This window comes from Anabas testudineus, chromosome 5 (genome assembly GCF_900324465.2).
Source record: "Anabas testudineus chromosome 5, fAnaTes1.2, whole genome shotgun sequence".
Taxonomy (NCBI): domain Eukaryota; kingdom Metazoa; phylum Chordata; class Actinopteri; order Anabantiformes; family Anabantidae; genus Anabas; species Anabas testudineus.
The window spans coordinates 6,554,997-6,571,243 of NC_046614.1; the positions used below are offsets into that span (position 1 = coordinate 6,554,997).

The following is a 16,247-nucleotide window of genomic DNA, read 5'->3' on the forward strand; positions in this document are numbered from 1 at the left end:
CGTAGGAGAAGCAATTATGTTCATAATGACAACATCAGCACCAGGCTCACAACAATTTGTCCCTACAGTCCATGTACCTGTGATCTTTAGCTAGACATAATCGGCTTGCAGGAGGAACCAACTTACACCCACTCATGTGTGCAAGTGGACAATTGAACAGTTGCTTCAGAATTATTTTATTTTGCTTGTGTCCATCTCAGAGTCGTTGTCCTTAGATTAGATGACTGGGAAAGGACATTAAATGAACAGTAGTGGAGCAGTTCTAAGCATGGGATAGCAGCAGGTGTAGCTGACCCCATGAGGTGGCCCTGATCTCCCGCTAGACAAAATACAAATGGGTGTTGTTCCCAGTCTTAGGGCTTGGAGGCTAATGGCTGGCCTTGGCCTACCTCATACCCCAGAGTGCTTTGGAGTAGAAACAGGATTAGAGAGAAATGGATGAGAGCAACCAATAATGAAAGAGCGCTGTCTTAAGTCTAGTCATTGGCTTCTAAAGACGTGATCTGAGCTGGAGAGGGGGAGAGCACAAGAAGATAAGAGGTACGTTTCTTGTTGTGACTACAGCCTTTTATCACGATAAAACACGCAATATGATCCAGATATCAGTTGGTTGGTGTGCTTCTTTATTCACTTTAAGCAAACAGCCCATTCATCGATTTACATAAATGCAGCGAAAGTGTAGTTTCAGTGGACTCGGATAAGACACCTCATTATTGAGACGCAGTGATACACCTTTTATCACACAAATTTAGTGTTGCCTTTTCCTTTGGCTTCAATTTCCTTAAATTACCCTGTCAGGCATAACAGATATTTCTGTTCCTCTCTAAGTTTATATTTGTAATGCTAATTAGGGCAATTGTGGGAAGTCAAATCAAGATGCTGAACACAGCAGCTAAACAATCACCAAGGAAGGATGCAAACACTTTTATGCTAATAACACGAGAATGGATGAAAAAAGAGAGAAACTAAATAGACCCACAGAGAGAAGGAAGGACGGCCGGTCAGCTCAGTGAGAGAGTGAGGGCGATGGAGACTGAGAGCTGAAAGGGAGAGAGATAAAATGAGAGTGTGAGAGGAGAGGGGAGGAGAAAATTAAAAGCTGATTACCTTGTGAGTGAGTCGTGGGTTTCTCTGAGGACTGGGGAGAGGAGTGGGGAAAGAAAGCCTGGTTTTAGTCTTATAGTATTTATTAAAGCCAGTCCCCAGAGTAATCAAGAACAGCTAAAAATAACTACAGTAGCTACAGTAGCTAGACATAAACACTGGACGCTGACTGAGCATTACCTCATGTGCTGTAACTGGACTCATAAGGTTTCTTCCAAACCTCTGGCATTACTGCACCATGCCAACCCCTGTAGTAAAAGTGTGACCATCATCTATAACGGGAAGTTTGTTCTCTACACTGAGGCAGTGTAAATAATTCACATACGCACAAACAGTACTTGCTTCAAAACAACAGGTTTTCATTACAATCATTATACGGTTGAATGAGAATCACAGATATTTCCCAGAAGCTCCCTTTGTCCCCTGATCATTGCCTCTAGTTTGCTCACATTCCCCTCATTGTCACTTGGCCTTGCAGAGGTCCCATCACCTCTCTCTGGGCTATGTGAAATTATTATATTGTACTGGGAGATAACAGTGTGTAGCCTTCAGGCAGTTTCTTTGCTTCACCTCCTCAAAGAAGATATTGCTGTGATACAGGGTGGCTCCGTCTCTGCTCATGCTAAATCGAAGGGGAAACCTTGAAGGCAAGGTCTAGCGTGTGTGAAGCCGGATGAAAGAAATTAAAGAAAGAATCGGTTGACATGTTTGTGTGTGGCTTGCTGTGTTTTAAAAAAGAACATTTCTCATTACCATATGAGTCAAAATAGGGCCACCAGCTCGATCGGGGGAATTGTTTCCTGCCCTGGTGCTGGTTTTCTGCAGAAGGCGGATTGATTGGAAGCCAGATTCCACTGACTTGGCTTGCTGTGAAATTATTCAGTAGCTGCTGATGAGATGGTCAACTAAAAGACATTCCAAAAAAAATAAAAAATAAAAAAGGACAGTAAGCGCTCATTAAAGTGAATCTGTAAAGTTTAACAAGAATTTTTGTGTTGCATTTTTTTAAAGAAATGAATTATTCAAATCCAGGATTTGGTCATTTTGAAAAAATTGGCTCCCTGTCTCACTCACATCAGTGCTTTTTCTTGATCCTAAAGGAAATAACTAATAACTTGGGTGTTACCAACAAAACCAGTCTGTATTCAGTCTCCAACATACAGACTGTTAGAACCTGTTTGTTGAGATCACCAGCTTTTCTGGCATAAACTCAAGTAGAGTTAATCCTGGCATACCTGAGAACAGAGCAAATTGGGACCCACTGGTGCCCCCTAGCTGCAGTATGGTTAATAGACAGCAAATTCACAAACAAAACCACACACTGTGCACGACGCACACAGTCGCACAGAGAGGAGAAAAGCTCCTGGGCTGAATGGTGGTGTATTAATCACAGTGACGCCTGGCACTGCCATCTGTGACCCAGACTTTTAATTGCATCCTCTCTGCTTTGCTCCCGCGCTCCCTCTTTATCTCGCTTCTTTCCCCTTTTCTCCTTCCTCAAAACTCCTCATGCCCGTGAGAGGAGGCTAATGCAGTGATAAGAGGGAGGGCCAGGGACGTGCGAACCCCCAGAAGTGCCCCGGCCAAAGCTCACAGGACGGCAAATGCGCCAACACATTAACGGAGATTCCAGCTATAATGGGAAGCTTGCTGTGTAATGCGGTGATGTGCAAGCAAGGTAGTGTGCAGAGAAAAACAAATATCTGTGAGGAAATCTTTATAATCCATTGAAATACCATGACAGCCTTTGAAAAACTCCCACAGAGCATGTGTCCCCCCCACAACATCCCGCATGTGTATGCTTACATTACAGACAGTGTGTAAAGACACCCTGTATCCTGACAGGCTGCAGTAGCCTCTAATGCAGGAGGGCTTTCTTTTACATCTGTTCCTTCATACCTGCAAAAGGCAAGGATGCAACAGAAGGAAAACAAAGATGTGAAGGGGTGGGGCGGGGGGCAAGAGGGCTGTGTGGGCGGATGGTGGCCACGTAGACGTGACAGCGCACTAACAATGTGACAAGGTTTCATTCAGCCCCGTTAAGTACAGCATTGGCGCAAGATAACAAGCGTGTGGTGTTTAAAAAGTGTAACATGAGCACTGACGCACACAAACGCAGGTTGACAGCACCTTCGCTTCCCACGCACACACACACACACACACACACACACACACCACACACACACACCTACGGCAACACAGATATCAATGACGCCCCATTTATGCATCAGCTGTAATAATCGTATATGCTAAGAGCTCATGTCACACACTCCCACTCCAGTGTCCTTCTTCTCCGTCACTCTGGCTACCTCACACGCACAAGCACGCATCACAGTGACACACACACGCACACACACGCACTTGAATCGCAGTGGTTTCCTTTTGTGTGAGCGAGCTGTCAGAGGGAACTGTGTGGGCTTTTGTTAAAACAGAGAACTGCAGAGGCAGAGAAATTCACTTCCAACTGCGGCAAAAAAAAAAAAAAAAGGGGGGGCCTTTTCAGGAAAGTCACATTGTACCTGCAGTGTTTTAAAAACAGCAGCATGTAAATTGAATTAGTTATGAGCGTTCCTGTGGGGGCAAAGTGGGCTGGGTTTCAAAACCGTTTCAAGGGTTCTGGAGGTACTGCATGGGGCGCCTCGGGTTTGACTGCAGATTCACAAGATGCTGCGCTTTCATAGTGATAAATCAAGGCGTCAGAAAATAGATTTTTACATCTTTACATGCCAATCCTGTTGTTCTACCGCAGTCACTTCACCGCCCACTGAAAGGTATAAACTTTTCCATTTCTTTTGCTGCTTGTAGGTGGAAAGAAGATTACTCAAACATCTCTGCAAGCTGAACCTGAGCACATTTTTTAACTGCTATAATGGCACTGTCTGGTTGCGGCTTGCTTTTTTGTCTAAATGTTTTGTTTTAGTTTATGAAAACCTTTCAAGAGAACATTCAGTCAGGTGGGGCTTTTACGCAGAACTTTATTTTTATTGCTACTTCGTGCTCTAAGCTATGGGTTTTCATGTGGAAATCAAATGTTTTTCCAATATTAATGCAGCCTATCGTGAGCGACTGTTTATCAGAGACTCCTCATAGCGTCGAAATAAAGCGGTGCTGTTGTTTATAATGCAACAGGGGATACAAATGAATTAATCGTGTAATTAAAATGGCAGTGATGAATCAAATGATTCTCTGGTTTAAATGCTCACAAATCAGTACCGAATTAAACCAATTGGAGACTTTTTTTTTGGGAAAGACAAAGTCCAGAGCTCTTTACTGCCTCGTACATAAAGTATGTTCTGCATCTCACCCGGTTCGTTTACTATGCCGGTGGGCCCCGTGCTTGCTGTCTATCACAGCCTCAGCTTGGCACAAATACTGTTATTTGCAAATTGAGTGGGTGGCGTTGATTTTCCCGTTGGCTTGAGGAACACAGCAGGATAGCAGGGGGAATGTTTACTTAGCGCTGGGCCACGACTGCGATGAACAGCACCTTAACAAAAGGAGCTCCATATGCTCAGTCAGGACCTATTTACCAGCTCCACTCATTGCTTCCTTGACTCTCAGCTATATCGCTCTGACACGTGAACTTTTCTCCACATAAACTCATTGGTGCTATATTTAGCTGTTAGCTAATATAATATTTATTTATATTACAGGGCAAACCACTTTGCAACTCATTAAAAACAGATCAGATGGCCAGAATAAAGAAGGCATTGTAGAAGGAAGTCTTTAGAATAAATATGATCGTTGTTACTTGAAAGCAGAAGTAAAAAATTACAAATAAAATCATATAATCACTTCTAAAATGAGGGAACAAGCATTCCCTCATTTAAGAAGTGATTATATGATTTTGCCATCATAAACCTTTTTGTAAAGTCTGCTTTGCTCTATCATACCATTTTCTCAGCTCACTTTAACAGTGGTAACAACTGACCAACAACAGTGTGCCCATTTTTATGTCTGGCTCGGCTCAGCCTGACTGTCCTGGTTTGCATCTGGGAGAAAGGGGCCTCCGTCTGCAGGGAATACAAGAGTAGGAGGATAGATGAGGACACGTGGGGTTGCGTTAAGCAGTGTGCAAATAAGGACAGTCGTAGAAGGAGGGCGAGGAGCTGTGACAGTGTCGAACAGAAAAGTTGAGGAGACAGGGAGGGGATGGTGACAGGAAGAAGAGAGGGGAGGCGTACATGGTCGACATGGTGTAGGTGGATGCAGAAGGATGACGGAGGCATGCTCCATGTGGATGCACAAAACCGGCTGTGCAGAGTTACTACCTGCCATCTGTATTATGCACATGTAATGTTTCCATACAAGAGCTGGTTTGGCCTCCTCTCGGGTATTGTCGTGGCTCTACAAGCAGGAAGAGTCAAAGAGCACGAGCCTCTCTCTCTCTATTTCTCTCTGTGTATGTGTGTTTGTGTGAAGGACTCGGTGGTCGGCGGTCACGGCTGCTTGCCCGCTCTGTTTTAGCCGCGTCGGTGCCGCGCTAGTCGCTCTGTTGGACAGCATGTTCTGTGCCGTGGAGTCCAGAGAAGACCAGCCAAGCAGAATGACACCAGCCTCAGCAGCCTGCCAAACACCGCTGTGAATGGCAGGATTCACTAAAATATACAAAACACACACAGGCACAGAGACATTACCCACATGCACACAATGCATACACGCACATATACTCAGAGACATTTAGGCACACTAAGCGCTAAGACAGACCAACACACACACACACACACACACATTTATACATATATATATATATATATAGGCTACATAATATCATAGAACACAAACAGAATGCATAGGTGGCAAACAAACACACACACACACTTGAGCTGGTGGTTAATACCCCTGAAGTTTTCCTCATCAGCTACGGGGAACCAATGCAATTGACACAATAGATCTTTGAGTCAGGAGGCTGTTACCGTAACTAGCAAGGCACAAAATTGTTCCCATTTCTATACAGTTTACATTGTTTGCCGAGTCGGAGCTGCTGAGCTGGCTGTTTGAAGCGGCATTATCGACTGACCAACAGAGTGCATTACCCACCCACATGCACTTTAATCGCCCATGTATATTATATAGTATTATACAAATATTATATAGTACTTTCAGTGCATTCATTCACGTTTTTATCCAGTTTGCATGGAATATGTTCAGAAATCATGCGTGCAAGCTGCGGAAAGGTCTTGAACACAGTCTATCTGACACTCCTCACTGTGCCAGAGAGGTACAGAACGTAGTGGATGCAGTTAATGATGAGATTTAGGTGAGACCAAACACCGACAGCAGAAGAAACTGCACTGACGAATGAATAAATAAGTCATACTGTGCAGAGGTTGTGAAACAACCGTGTGCAGTACTTGTAGATAATTTATACAGTGAATGCCAACAACTTACAGATAGCCAGGGGCCAGGCCTGCTGGTCTTGTTCTTTGTTTCTGGTCCTCCAGAAAACAGACCAGGTGATGAAGTGAAGTCCAGTGACATCTTTGATGGAACCCATAGTAAAACATGGCTGTGAGATCATAGGAGGACTGTGGGTTTACTGACCTTCAAGGCTGTCAGCTCAGAAAACACCCTGGAGCCTTGTCTTTGTTTATTCATTTCAAGTTCAATTTTTCGTACAAAAGGATGCCGTAGTTTGCCAAGCGTAACACGACAAAACAAATTACATGCACTAGAGAACAATAATAGTGAATAAGCACAGATTAGTTATCAACAGCGTCACCGTTTCCATTTCCATTTTGATGCAACGGCAACGACTAAACTCTGCAGCATTGTTTTCACATTAAATCTCTTTGTCTTAAAGCTAGCACTTGTTTTGAAGGCTGTGAAAATTGTTCCAATCAGGGTGTATTTTATATATTTTCTCTCTTTTATCTCTATCTCTTTTTCTGTCATTATCTGCCTCTCCTGCCAGCTCTTTTTATCCAGCCATCTCCCTCCCTCTCTCTCTCTCTCTCTCTCTCTCTCTCAGACACGCACACATGCCTAGTTTCTCTATCAATATCTACTCTCTAGCGTTGCCACTTTCATCTCCATTTAACAGTGTGGCAGATTAGATCCCTCCACCTGATTCGAACGTGCTTTGGGAAAAAAAGATTTTGCAATGAATAGCGTAGCATTTGTGAATACGTGTCTCCATGCTGACTAGTCGTGTCAGGAATCAGGGTCATGGTTCTGGCTCCTTGCGGCTATAAAGAAGTAGGTGGTGAATGGTAAACTGGGACCCACCCTGGGGCCCTTACAAAGTACTAAAGTCCTCTCACAGTGCTGCACTATTTCAATGCCTCGCACACCACACGTATGTTCCCATGCCAACTGGCACCACTACAGCAAACAAGCCAGCAGACAGACCCATGGAGACCTTCCTAGTTTTGTTATAGAATTAACATTGAAATGAATATGCAGCAGATGAGAGCAGACATTCTCAAACTAGTTGAACTTAGATGCGCACACAGGCGGGAACGTGCACGTATGCATTTATAAATAGTGCTTTGCTAAAGCTTGTGTCCTTAAGCCTCGCTTTTTCCAGCTGCACCACAAGAGACCTGTCTAAGTGACAACAATTAGCCTGCTCAGTTCATGCTAATTGAAATCATTTACATAATACATGCCTGCCATCACAATTCATCTGTGGACAATTCAAGCAGGTCTGTGTCATATTGTCGCAACCCTGATGTTAAATCTCCCCCTGCTTTTATAAATGATCCCCAAAGCAAGGCCATAATTTCACACAAAGCCCATCACTCACATAACATTCTCCACTCTGCTGTGTTTTTTTTTTTTTAAATGAAAATATGGATTGCACTCTCCAACACAGACAGATGCACACATTGTCAAAGTGGTGTTTACCAGTCGTCCCATTACGCATGCAATTACTCAGAGGTTGAAAACAAGTGGCCTCATTTGTGTGATGCTAAGCTGCAGTGGCCGAGGAGATCTTATGCTTTATTAGTCTGTTGTTTGGGAGCTGCTTTTGACAGGAAGCTGGGCGATAAATTAAATAGATGGCTTGATAAAAAGCTTGCTGTGCAGAATTCTTCACGCTGGATTTTTGAAAAATCATGCTGCCATAGCTCATAACAGACGATCTGTTCCCTGGATGATTTATGAAATCAATTTGTCTTGTTATCAGCAGCCACAGTTTGTGAGATAAGATAAGAGCACATGCATTTCGACTTGGGGGTGGAGGGATTTGTATATGTGTGTGTGTGTGTGTGTGCGTGTTGGTACACACATGCGTTAGCAATCACTCGTTCCCACATTTATATCATTGCATCATGCTTCATGGGATAATGATGCATTGACTGTTGATTAAATTTGGCAATGGAGTGAAAGGATTTTTCAAATTGTGTTGTGTCTGAGACTCTGTTAGTTTCCTCTGTGTCTTTTCATGCTGTAATAGTAGATTCATGTCAGCTGTCACTGGAGAATCTACAGCGTCGCACTCAACAGCCCAACAGAGTTTCTGCTTCTCTGTCCCTATGTGATGTGTCCTGACCCTTCAAGTATACCGGAAAGATTGAAAACACCACCTGTACCCGAAGCATCCTGCCACATTGCTCACGCACACACCTATGGAACTGATCTCTGGAAATAGAAGTAGCATTTTGTTTGTGTGTGTGTGTTCATGCAAACATGTGATTCCTCATACTGTAGCTCCCTTTCTTTTGTCTCAGTCAAGCAGAAACCTTAAAATGTCATTCAAGACTTTCTTCCGTGTGGATGGCAGCAAAGCATGGAGCGCAGCCAGCCCAGTCAGCCTAATGTGCTTTAGACCTTCTCTTCATGCTTTCCCTGGAGAAACTGAGGGAAATGCTGTTTTGACATTGCTATCCGTCTAAGTTTGGGGGAAAAATGAAATGAGAAAGAATTAGGTCCCACTCCCCTCCCCACGCCCAACGAATTCCGGTTCAGGAACAGATAAGCAGTTTGTTTTGCCAAAGACGTGAAAGCAGGGAATCAGAAGTGACAGCAGAAGGGATGAGATATTTCAAGATATGTCTTGATGGATGTGGGTTAATCTTAAACCTGCCAGATGTGTCAAGGATTTGCGAACACCTCATGGAGTAAATCTCACTGTGCTGCTCTCTAATTCTGTACCCCTTTCACTTTCTCTGTCTGCCTCTCTAGTGAAGTTTGAGGATTGCCAGCGCAGCAGAGAGGTGGGCTTTGTCAGCAGTGACCCCAACTTCAGCGTTAGGCCTGATGGGACTGTGTACACTGAGCAGGAGGTGGCCAACCTGTCAGAGCCTGTCCAATTCATGGTGACAGCCCGGGGGCTCCATGACCCCCACATCTGGGAGACCACCGTTAAGCTGGCCTTGGCTGGACACCCTCATCCTTTACCACTGACAAAGGTAATGAGACAGAACAGTTTTAGGAATACAAAAACACATGGGCGCACAGGGGAATCAGAGGGCTTGGCCTGTTTCCTCATGATTAAACTGGTAATCTTAGAAATGATTTGAACTCATTTGCATTGCATTTGGGTCTGGTCTGATTCAAACACTATCCAATGTCATAACTCTTATTTTTTTTTTGTTGTTGTTGTTCCTTTTAGGTAACACTCTTTTCATCGTTAGCCAGCACTGATAATGATTCATTTTACCAGCCACTGTTAATTTAAGCAGTTACAATGACAATACAGTACATGAGCTTTAGCTGAGATATTTATTTATCAGCAACCAAATGATAATTAAAGATCTTCACTTTAGTTGTTCCCAACTTGTGTTACGAGCAGGTTTTGATAGCTCAACTAAGATTAGAAACTAGATCTGTAAGAGGATTAGAAACTGGGTTTACTTTTAGTAACGTTTAATAAAGTGACATTAGAGCCCAGTCATAGCTTATTTTCTGATTAGATACAGTGAGTGAAATGTGCCTTTAATGATCAGGCCAATTAATGCAAAGGATTTGTGTGCACATACCTAGTTTGTGTTTTTCCAGCGGTCTCTAAGGTGAGATTTCCCAAGTTCACGTACAGCTGTTAGGATGCAGCGCTTCTCTGTATGTGACTAGTTGAGACATGACTCTATTAGATAACATAGACTGTAACTTCACAGGGCCACTGCATGGCCACAGTTACTGACTCCCGCTACCAGGCGGCTTTGTTGAGCGACAAACCCATTATCATTTTTCCTGTACTACTTGTTGAACGCTGGGCTTAATGTTCAGTCATGTTTCTAATCATGACAAAAAAGCCGAAGACTCGTGTAGCTAAAGCAATTGCAGAGTGGGGATTAAAATTCTGCCCACTCCTGGCAGTGCAATAATAGAGACTGTGAAATAATTGACATTGATTGAGGTAATGTTCCACTCTAGTGGAGTCTGAGAGGACCAGGTGATGTAGTTTCAACGTATAATTATGTTGCAAACATTGTGGAGCTGGAGAAAGATTAAATAATTGAACAAGAAATGAATATGTTTTCTCTAATCACATGAAAATTTGAAAGCCAGCTTTTAAATGTACAATACAGTATGCATTTTATGTCCAGAGCAGTGTTTACATGTGTTCTTGTCATTTTTTTTTTCAACCCGGATGCTATAAATGCAGTAGGTGCAACAACAGAGCTTAGTTTCAGTCTCCTGACTGGGAAATTGCTGGCATGCCCTGAGGAGATATTAAAATAAATGCTTGTTCCATTGGAAACATAGTCATGAAAAATCAGCTACAGCATAATATAAGACAGAAACATGGCTGATGGAATATGCTTTAAGACAAAATGCGGTGATTACTTTTGTTTATTGATAAGTTTGATGCCTGTACAGTCCAAAACTGCCATTTCTGATGGCTTACATTAATAAAACTACATAACAAAATGGAAGTCTGCAAAACCTTGACTGACAACCTCCACACAGCTGAATAATCACCCTTTTGCAACTGACATCAACAATTTATGACTTGAGTGCGAACGGTGACATTTATAAACGATCATGGTTTTACTGTATACTTTTTCAGCGTGGTTGACTCATTCCTGTTACGTTCTGTGCTTTCAGAATGCAACATTTATTAAAATGGGAGGCAGGAAATAAAGCTGCAGTGTATATAGAGCAGCAGACTCTGTGACCTGCTGTAATGTCAGACTGCCCTGCAAAGAAGACTCTGACTCTGTCATGTTGTGTAGTCTCTCTGGATTTCCTGTTCCCTGCTGCTGTACCTGTCTTACTCCATCAGTTTGAAAGTTTGTTCATTTACTCAGAATGGCTTTGCTGAAGTTTAGCAGGTGTAGTGTTTGACGGGTTCACCATCTTAGTTTAACATGCTTGCAACATTGGGGAAAAAGTACAGATGCATCGCCCAGGTGGTTAAACACCAACAGCTAAAATGAAACAGATCCCATATTGGCAGCTATATGCACAGAGAAATGACCTGTGTCCAACATGGAGCACCGGTGCGTTCATTCTGGTTATTACATTTGCAGTATTATGAAACATATATATGTATTAGTATCGACTCCAGGCAAAGTTGTACTAGAAAATGTGTCAGTACATGATTTCATCCTCAATATTGATGTTATGAGAGTTGACAAGAGATTTTTAAATTAAAATTTTTTTCTCTTCAAAACTGAAAATGTGCATATATAAACAGACTTAAACACAGAGGATGAAGCGTCTGACCTTAGAAGTAGTGTTTATTTCAGTAATTTCACCACAACCTACCACAGCCTCATAAGAGCCCTGACAGATCACTGGAGCTAACAGCTAATTCTGCACTCTGAGTGAACAGGCAGGTCTTTGAACATTTTCCACTCATTAGCTTTGCAATTTGTGTGGTTTTAGGCACAAAAACAACTTTTCATTTGGATCTCTTCATCTCAGACTCTCATTTGTTATGTTGTTTTTAACCTATTCCTACCTACACCAACGAAATGGAAATCCTTCTTTTGGACAATTTATTAGTTAGACCAGATGCTTGTGCCACATGGAAAGTCAAGGCATCACCGCAGTTATTACAGTTCATTCTCTGGGGAGACATGAAAGTCTGTATGAAATGATGCAATGCATCAAATAGTTGTTAAGACATGTTAAACCAAACATGAACCTGATGGTGGCACTAGAGAAAAAATGTGGATCACTAAAGTCAGTAGGCTCCTTCCTTAGATCAAGGCAGCATTGAAGTATAAACAGAATCCCATGCATGTTTGTATCTTTTAGGAATAAGGTAAGATAACACTTTATTGATCCCCTGAGGGGGAAATCCAAGTAGAAATGCTGTAAAGTAAAAATTACATCAAAAACATCGACATCAAATCAAAAACATCAGAGCAGTAGAAATCCAAAGCATAGTGCAAAAAGAGAGAATAGAGCAGTAATAGTGGTAAATAGTGTTATTAGTGGTAAAAATAGGTGAGGCACAGCAGATAACAAAGTGTGTACTCCACCACGAGAGGGAACAGCAACACCAAATTGATATGTGCCTTAACTCAGCACTCAGCGAGCCGAGTCACTTAAGTTTGCTGGAAGTCTGAGCGCAACAGAAACAAACGACCTGCAGCAGCACAGCGCGGGTTAAATAGCCTCATTTGTCTGTCCGCCCTCACCTGCTGGTAACCACCCAGGTGACATTTTGTCATGTGGTCCATGATCGGCCCTGATGACTCGTCCATTGGGAAGAGATTGTGTCCGTCTCTGTCAGTGCATCACTCAATCTCTGCAGCTCCACCTCCTCAACTTCTGATGGATTTCAGGTCTCGCTCTTTGGGAGCGGGCCAGCATTTTTTCAGGGCTCATAGCTAATAGCACGCTTGCCTGCTGCAGCGTGTAAACATTGATGATGTTTCTATCATTTAATTGATTTTATTTTAGGAATAGAGTCTAATTAAAAACAAAGTGGCACCAAAATAAACAGGAAAGTCTGATATTCTCTCATTGAGATGATAGATTAATCATGTGTGCCAAAGTGAACCTTTGGTTTGGGCAGTTCTTTCAGCTGGAGATGCTCAAGAATGGTAATAGTGAAATGCAACTGTTGAGGAGACAAAGGTGCATAGAGGCTACATTGTCCAATATTCTCTGTCTAATTTTACAGCGCTATATACAGTAACATTATGGTTTGTTCCTATATATTATTTAACATAAGTTAAAATTAAACCCGTCTTATCAGTCCCGTGTTTTTGAACTGTATGGCCCATTTTCCTTTTCCAGATCAGTGAGCACACAGAGGGAGAGAGGTGAGCAGCTGTTATCTGAGCCCGTCTCTTTGTTCTGAAAGTCAATAGTTATTTTAGAAAAAAAGGTTATCATAATCGCATCACCTAACCACAGCCTGCACTGCGTAATCAACGTGACAGCGGATTGGAACTGCTCAGGCTGTCCTCTACTTCCCAGTGGCAATTAAAAGACAAACAACTCAAATACCAGCTCGTTTTGTTCTCTCCCTCTTTGTGTAGAGAGACTCCGTACTGTGACAAGCAGTATGCATCGTCTCTCTTGCCTTAATATACTGTGGCCTTCTTCTCTATTTACTTTGTTGTATAGTACCAGTGAGTTCACTGATTTGCTTTTAATATCGAGCTTAATTTCTCACTGTTCTTTTTTAGTGGCAGAAATTAGCATATTTGCAATGTACTCCATGGTTAATTTGCTATTTCATTTTCCACTGTACAATACCGCAGCAATTGAAGTGTAGGGCATCTTTGGCCTCAGAGCCCTTTCTGCTGTGTTTATGTGATCAGGCTATCACACCTCACACAGGTAGGGCCTCTAGATGAGTGCTCTCCAACTCGTGCTGATTTCATGGCACGTTGGTTCGCCTGCTTCACCAGCTTAGAGCCCATCAGTTATGCGCCACTGGATTTGGAGTCGACTGTTTGCCGGATTGGGTTTTAGTGCCTTTTTGATTTGCATTTTTACCACACTCTCCCCAGACAGACTCACCTGTTCAAGGTAGATTACAGGGAAGGCCAGCAGCAGCAGCAGCAGGGTGGAACGTAGAACCCTGGGTTCCTCTGGTCATTAAAAAAAAAAGAAAAACAGCTCCTGCGGGGTTGAGTGGTTGTGTTTTTGCTGTGTCCTTTAATTTCGTGATTATAGCCTGATTATAGTGGCAATCCACAGCACAAAGTTGCAAGTGTCAGCAGGTTAATAACAGCAATGTGAATGAATATTTGTTTTACTACCAAGTTAGAGTCAGGTGTTATTTCTCTGAGAGAAAGTCTCACGGGGAGAACGTTCTTCATTCTGAAAACTCGTGCTTTGATCTCGTCATAGTGAACCAGCAAAAAGAACTGCAGTACTAAAGACATAAAGAAATGACATCAAAATACATGAATCAAATGTTTTCACGTCTGCACTGAACAGAGATTGGCCAGTGAGCGTTGCATTGTTCTGCCTGTTTGTCGGACTGATAACCTCCAGATGTCAGCTCCAGGGCTTGGGGTCTGCAGGTCTGTAGAATACCGCAGCAAACGCACAGTGCGCCTGGGAGCAGAGAGCTGCCAGCTGGCATGGTCCGCCTCCGGTGTCAGGAGCCCTGGGTGCATCAGGGACACACTAACCGAATCCCTGTTGTGCATTCATACACAGACAAACACACGCGCACATATGATGCGGACACGCGTCATGCTTGCATCGGTGGCCAACGAACATGATTTCCCATATGAGCACGCAGCCATGACTGAACCCACTACGCATGAACATACTGTATTCAAACACACAGAATAAAACCCTAATAAGCACATCATTTTCAGGCAGCCCACAGAGAGCATTTACCGGTTTTTCTTTCCCTTGTAATTCTAGTATTGTCACGATGCCTGTCATTGGCCATGCTGTTTGAAAGTGACAGTCACATGCAGCCGCTGCTCCAAGTTGAGCAGGCTTAGAATAAAGCATGTCTTCCTTTCATCATCCTCTTCCATATCTGTCTCGCTGCTTGACTCTCTCTTCTTCGTTTCTCTTTTGGCAACATTTGCAAAGGAATGTTGGATGCCCGACCAGTCGGACGCTTCCACCTGCTTATCTTCAGGCCTGATGGGCCACTTTCGGCGGCGAAGGAGATAAAGACATTGTCATGGTAGCAGCACACTGGACTCTGGATGCGTAGATGAGGAGGAGCAATCCTCATGGAGTCATACATCTCATTCGTATTCATAACTGTGCATAAGCACTCACATACAAACAGTTCTGATAATTCACCATTATCTGACAGTGAGAGTGCTGTTTGTCCTCTGTTTCATGTTTGTTTTTTTTTCCACACTTGTTTGTTTTCCCTTGTTTTTTATTTGTTCTAAATGAACATCTGCAAATACACACACACACACAAACACACACACACACACATTCACAGACACAGACTAATTCCACATGCCGCCTGTGGAGGAGGCTGGCACGCTCGCTGCGTCCCTTGTGCCAGTTGGTACCTGTGAGTGTTTTGGGTGAGTGGAGCTGGAACGAGAGTTATCTTATCTGGGAAACACATCTGGTCCCCTCGCTGCTCTGTTTGTCCTCCAACTACCCAACCCTGGTCACACCGCTCCCTCTCCTGCCCAGCTAAACTCACGGCCCTGACTGTCCAGAGGTCCTCACTGAGCTTGCTGTCCAATCCCCTGAGATGCGACTGTGCGAAGAGTTAAAGCAAAAGATGAAATATAAACACAACATTTGCTCAGGTGTAGCTCCGGCTACAGTCCGCCTCTGTCAGAGGCAAAAGAGGCGATAAGATGAACTGCTGGGTTTGGCATGGCAACGTGTCCGTGTTTGATTGTGTGCACACGTGCCTCTTTGCGTGTATTACTGCTGTGTTTTCCAGGTTGGATGAGCAGGAGGATTTCCACCGTGCTTCAGGTGACAGCACCACATTGCTAGTGAATGCATGTGTGTGTGTGTGTGTGTGTGTGTGTGTGTAGGGTGCAGAGACAACAATAGGATTAGGTGGATTACAGCAATACAACCATCTTACACAGGAGGACACCACAGAGAATCGGGGAAAAACACTCAGTCTTTTATACACACTTCTAACCCCTTATTTCACCAGGCAAGATGAGCTAGAACACAATCTTCTTAGTGCAGCTGTGGCCTGGGGGAAGTTGTGTACTCACTCATGTAGTTCTATATAGGAGTTTCCCATAATACCTGACCTGGTCACCATGTTATAGTACATGACCTGTATGATGTTACTCAAGGTACATCATACCTCAACATAAAAA

General features: G+C 43.2%; 1 protein-coding gene across 1 annotated transcript in view; it reads left to right on the forward strand.

The window, feature by feature from the left end:
- cdh4 (cadherin 4, type 1, R-cadherin (retinal)) overlaps nucleotides 1-16,247 on the forward strand; it is a 163,437-nt gene that overhangs the window by 96,296 nt on the left and 50,894 nt on the right. Inside the window, exon 4 of the mRNA XM_026346638.1 lies at nucleotides 9,235-9,461. Coding sequence (XP_026202423.1) covers nucleotides 9,235-9,461 — 227 coding nt within the window. The remainder of the gene's footprint in view (nucleotides 1-9,234; nucleotides 9,462-16,247) is intronic.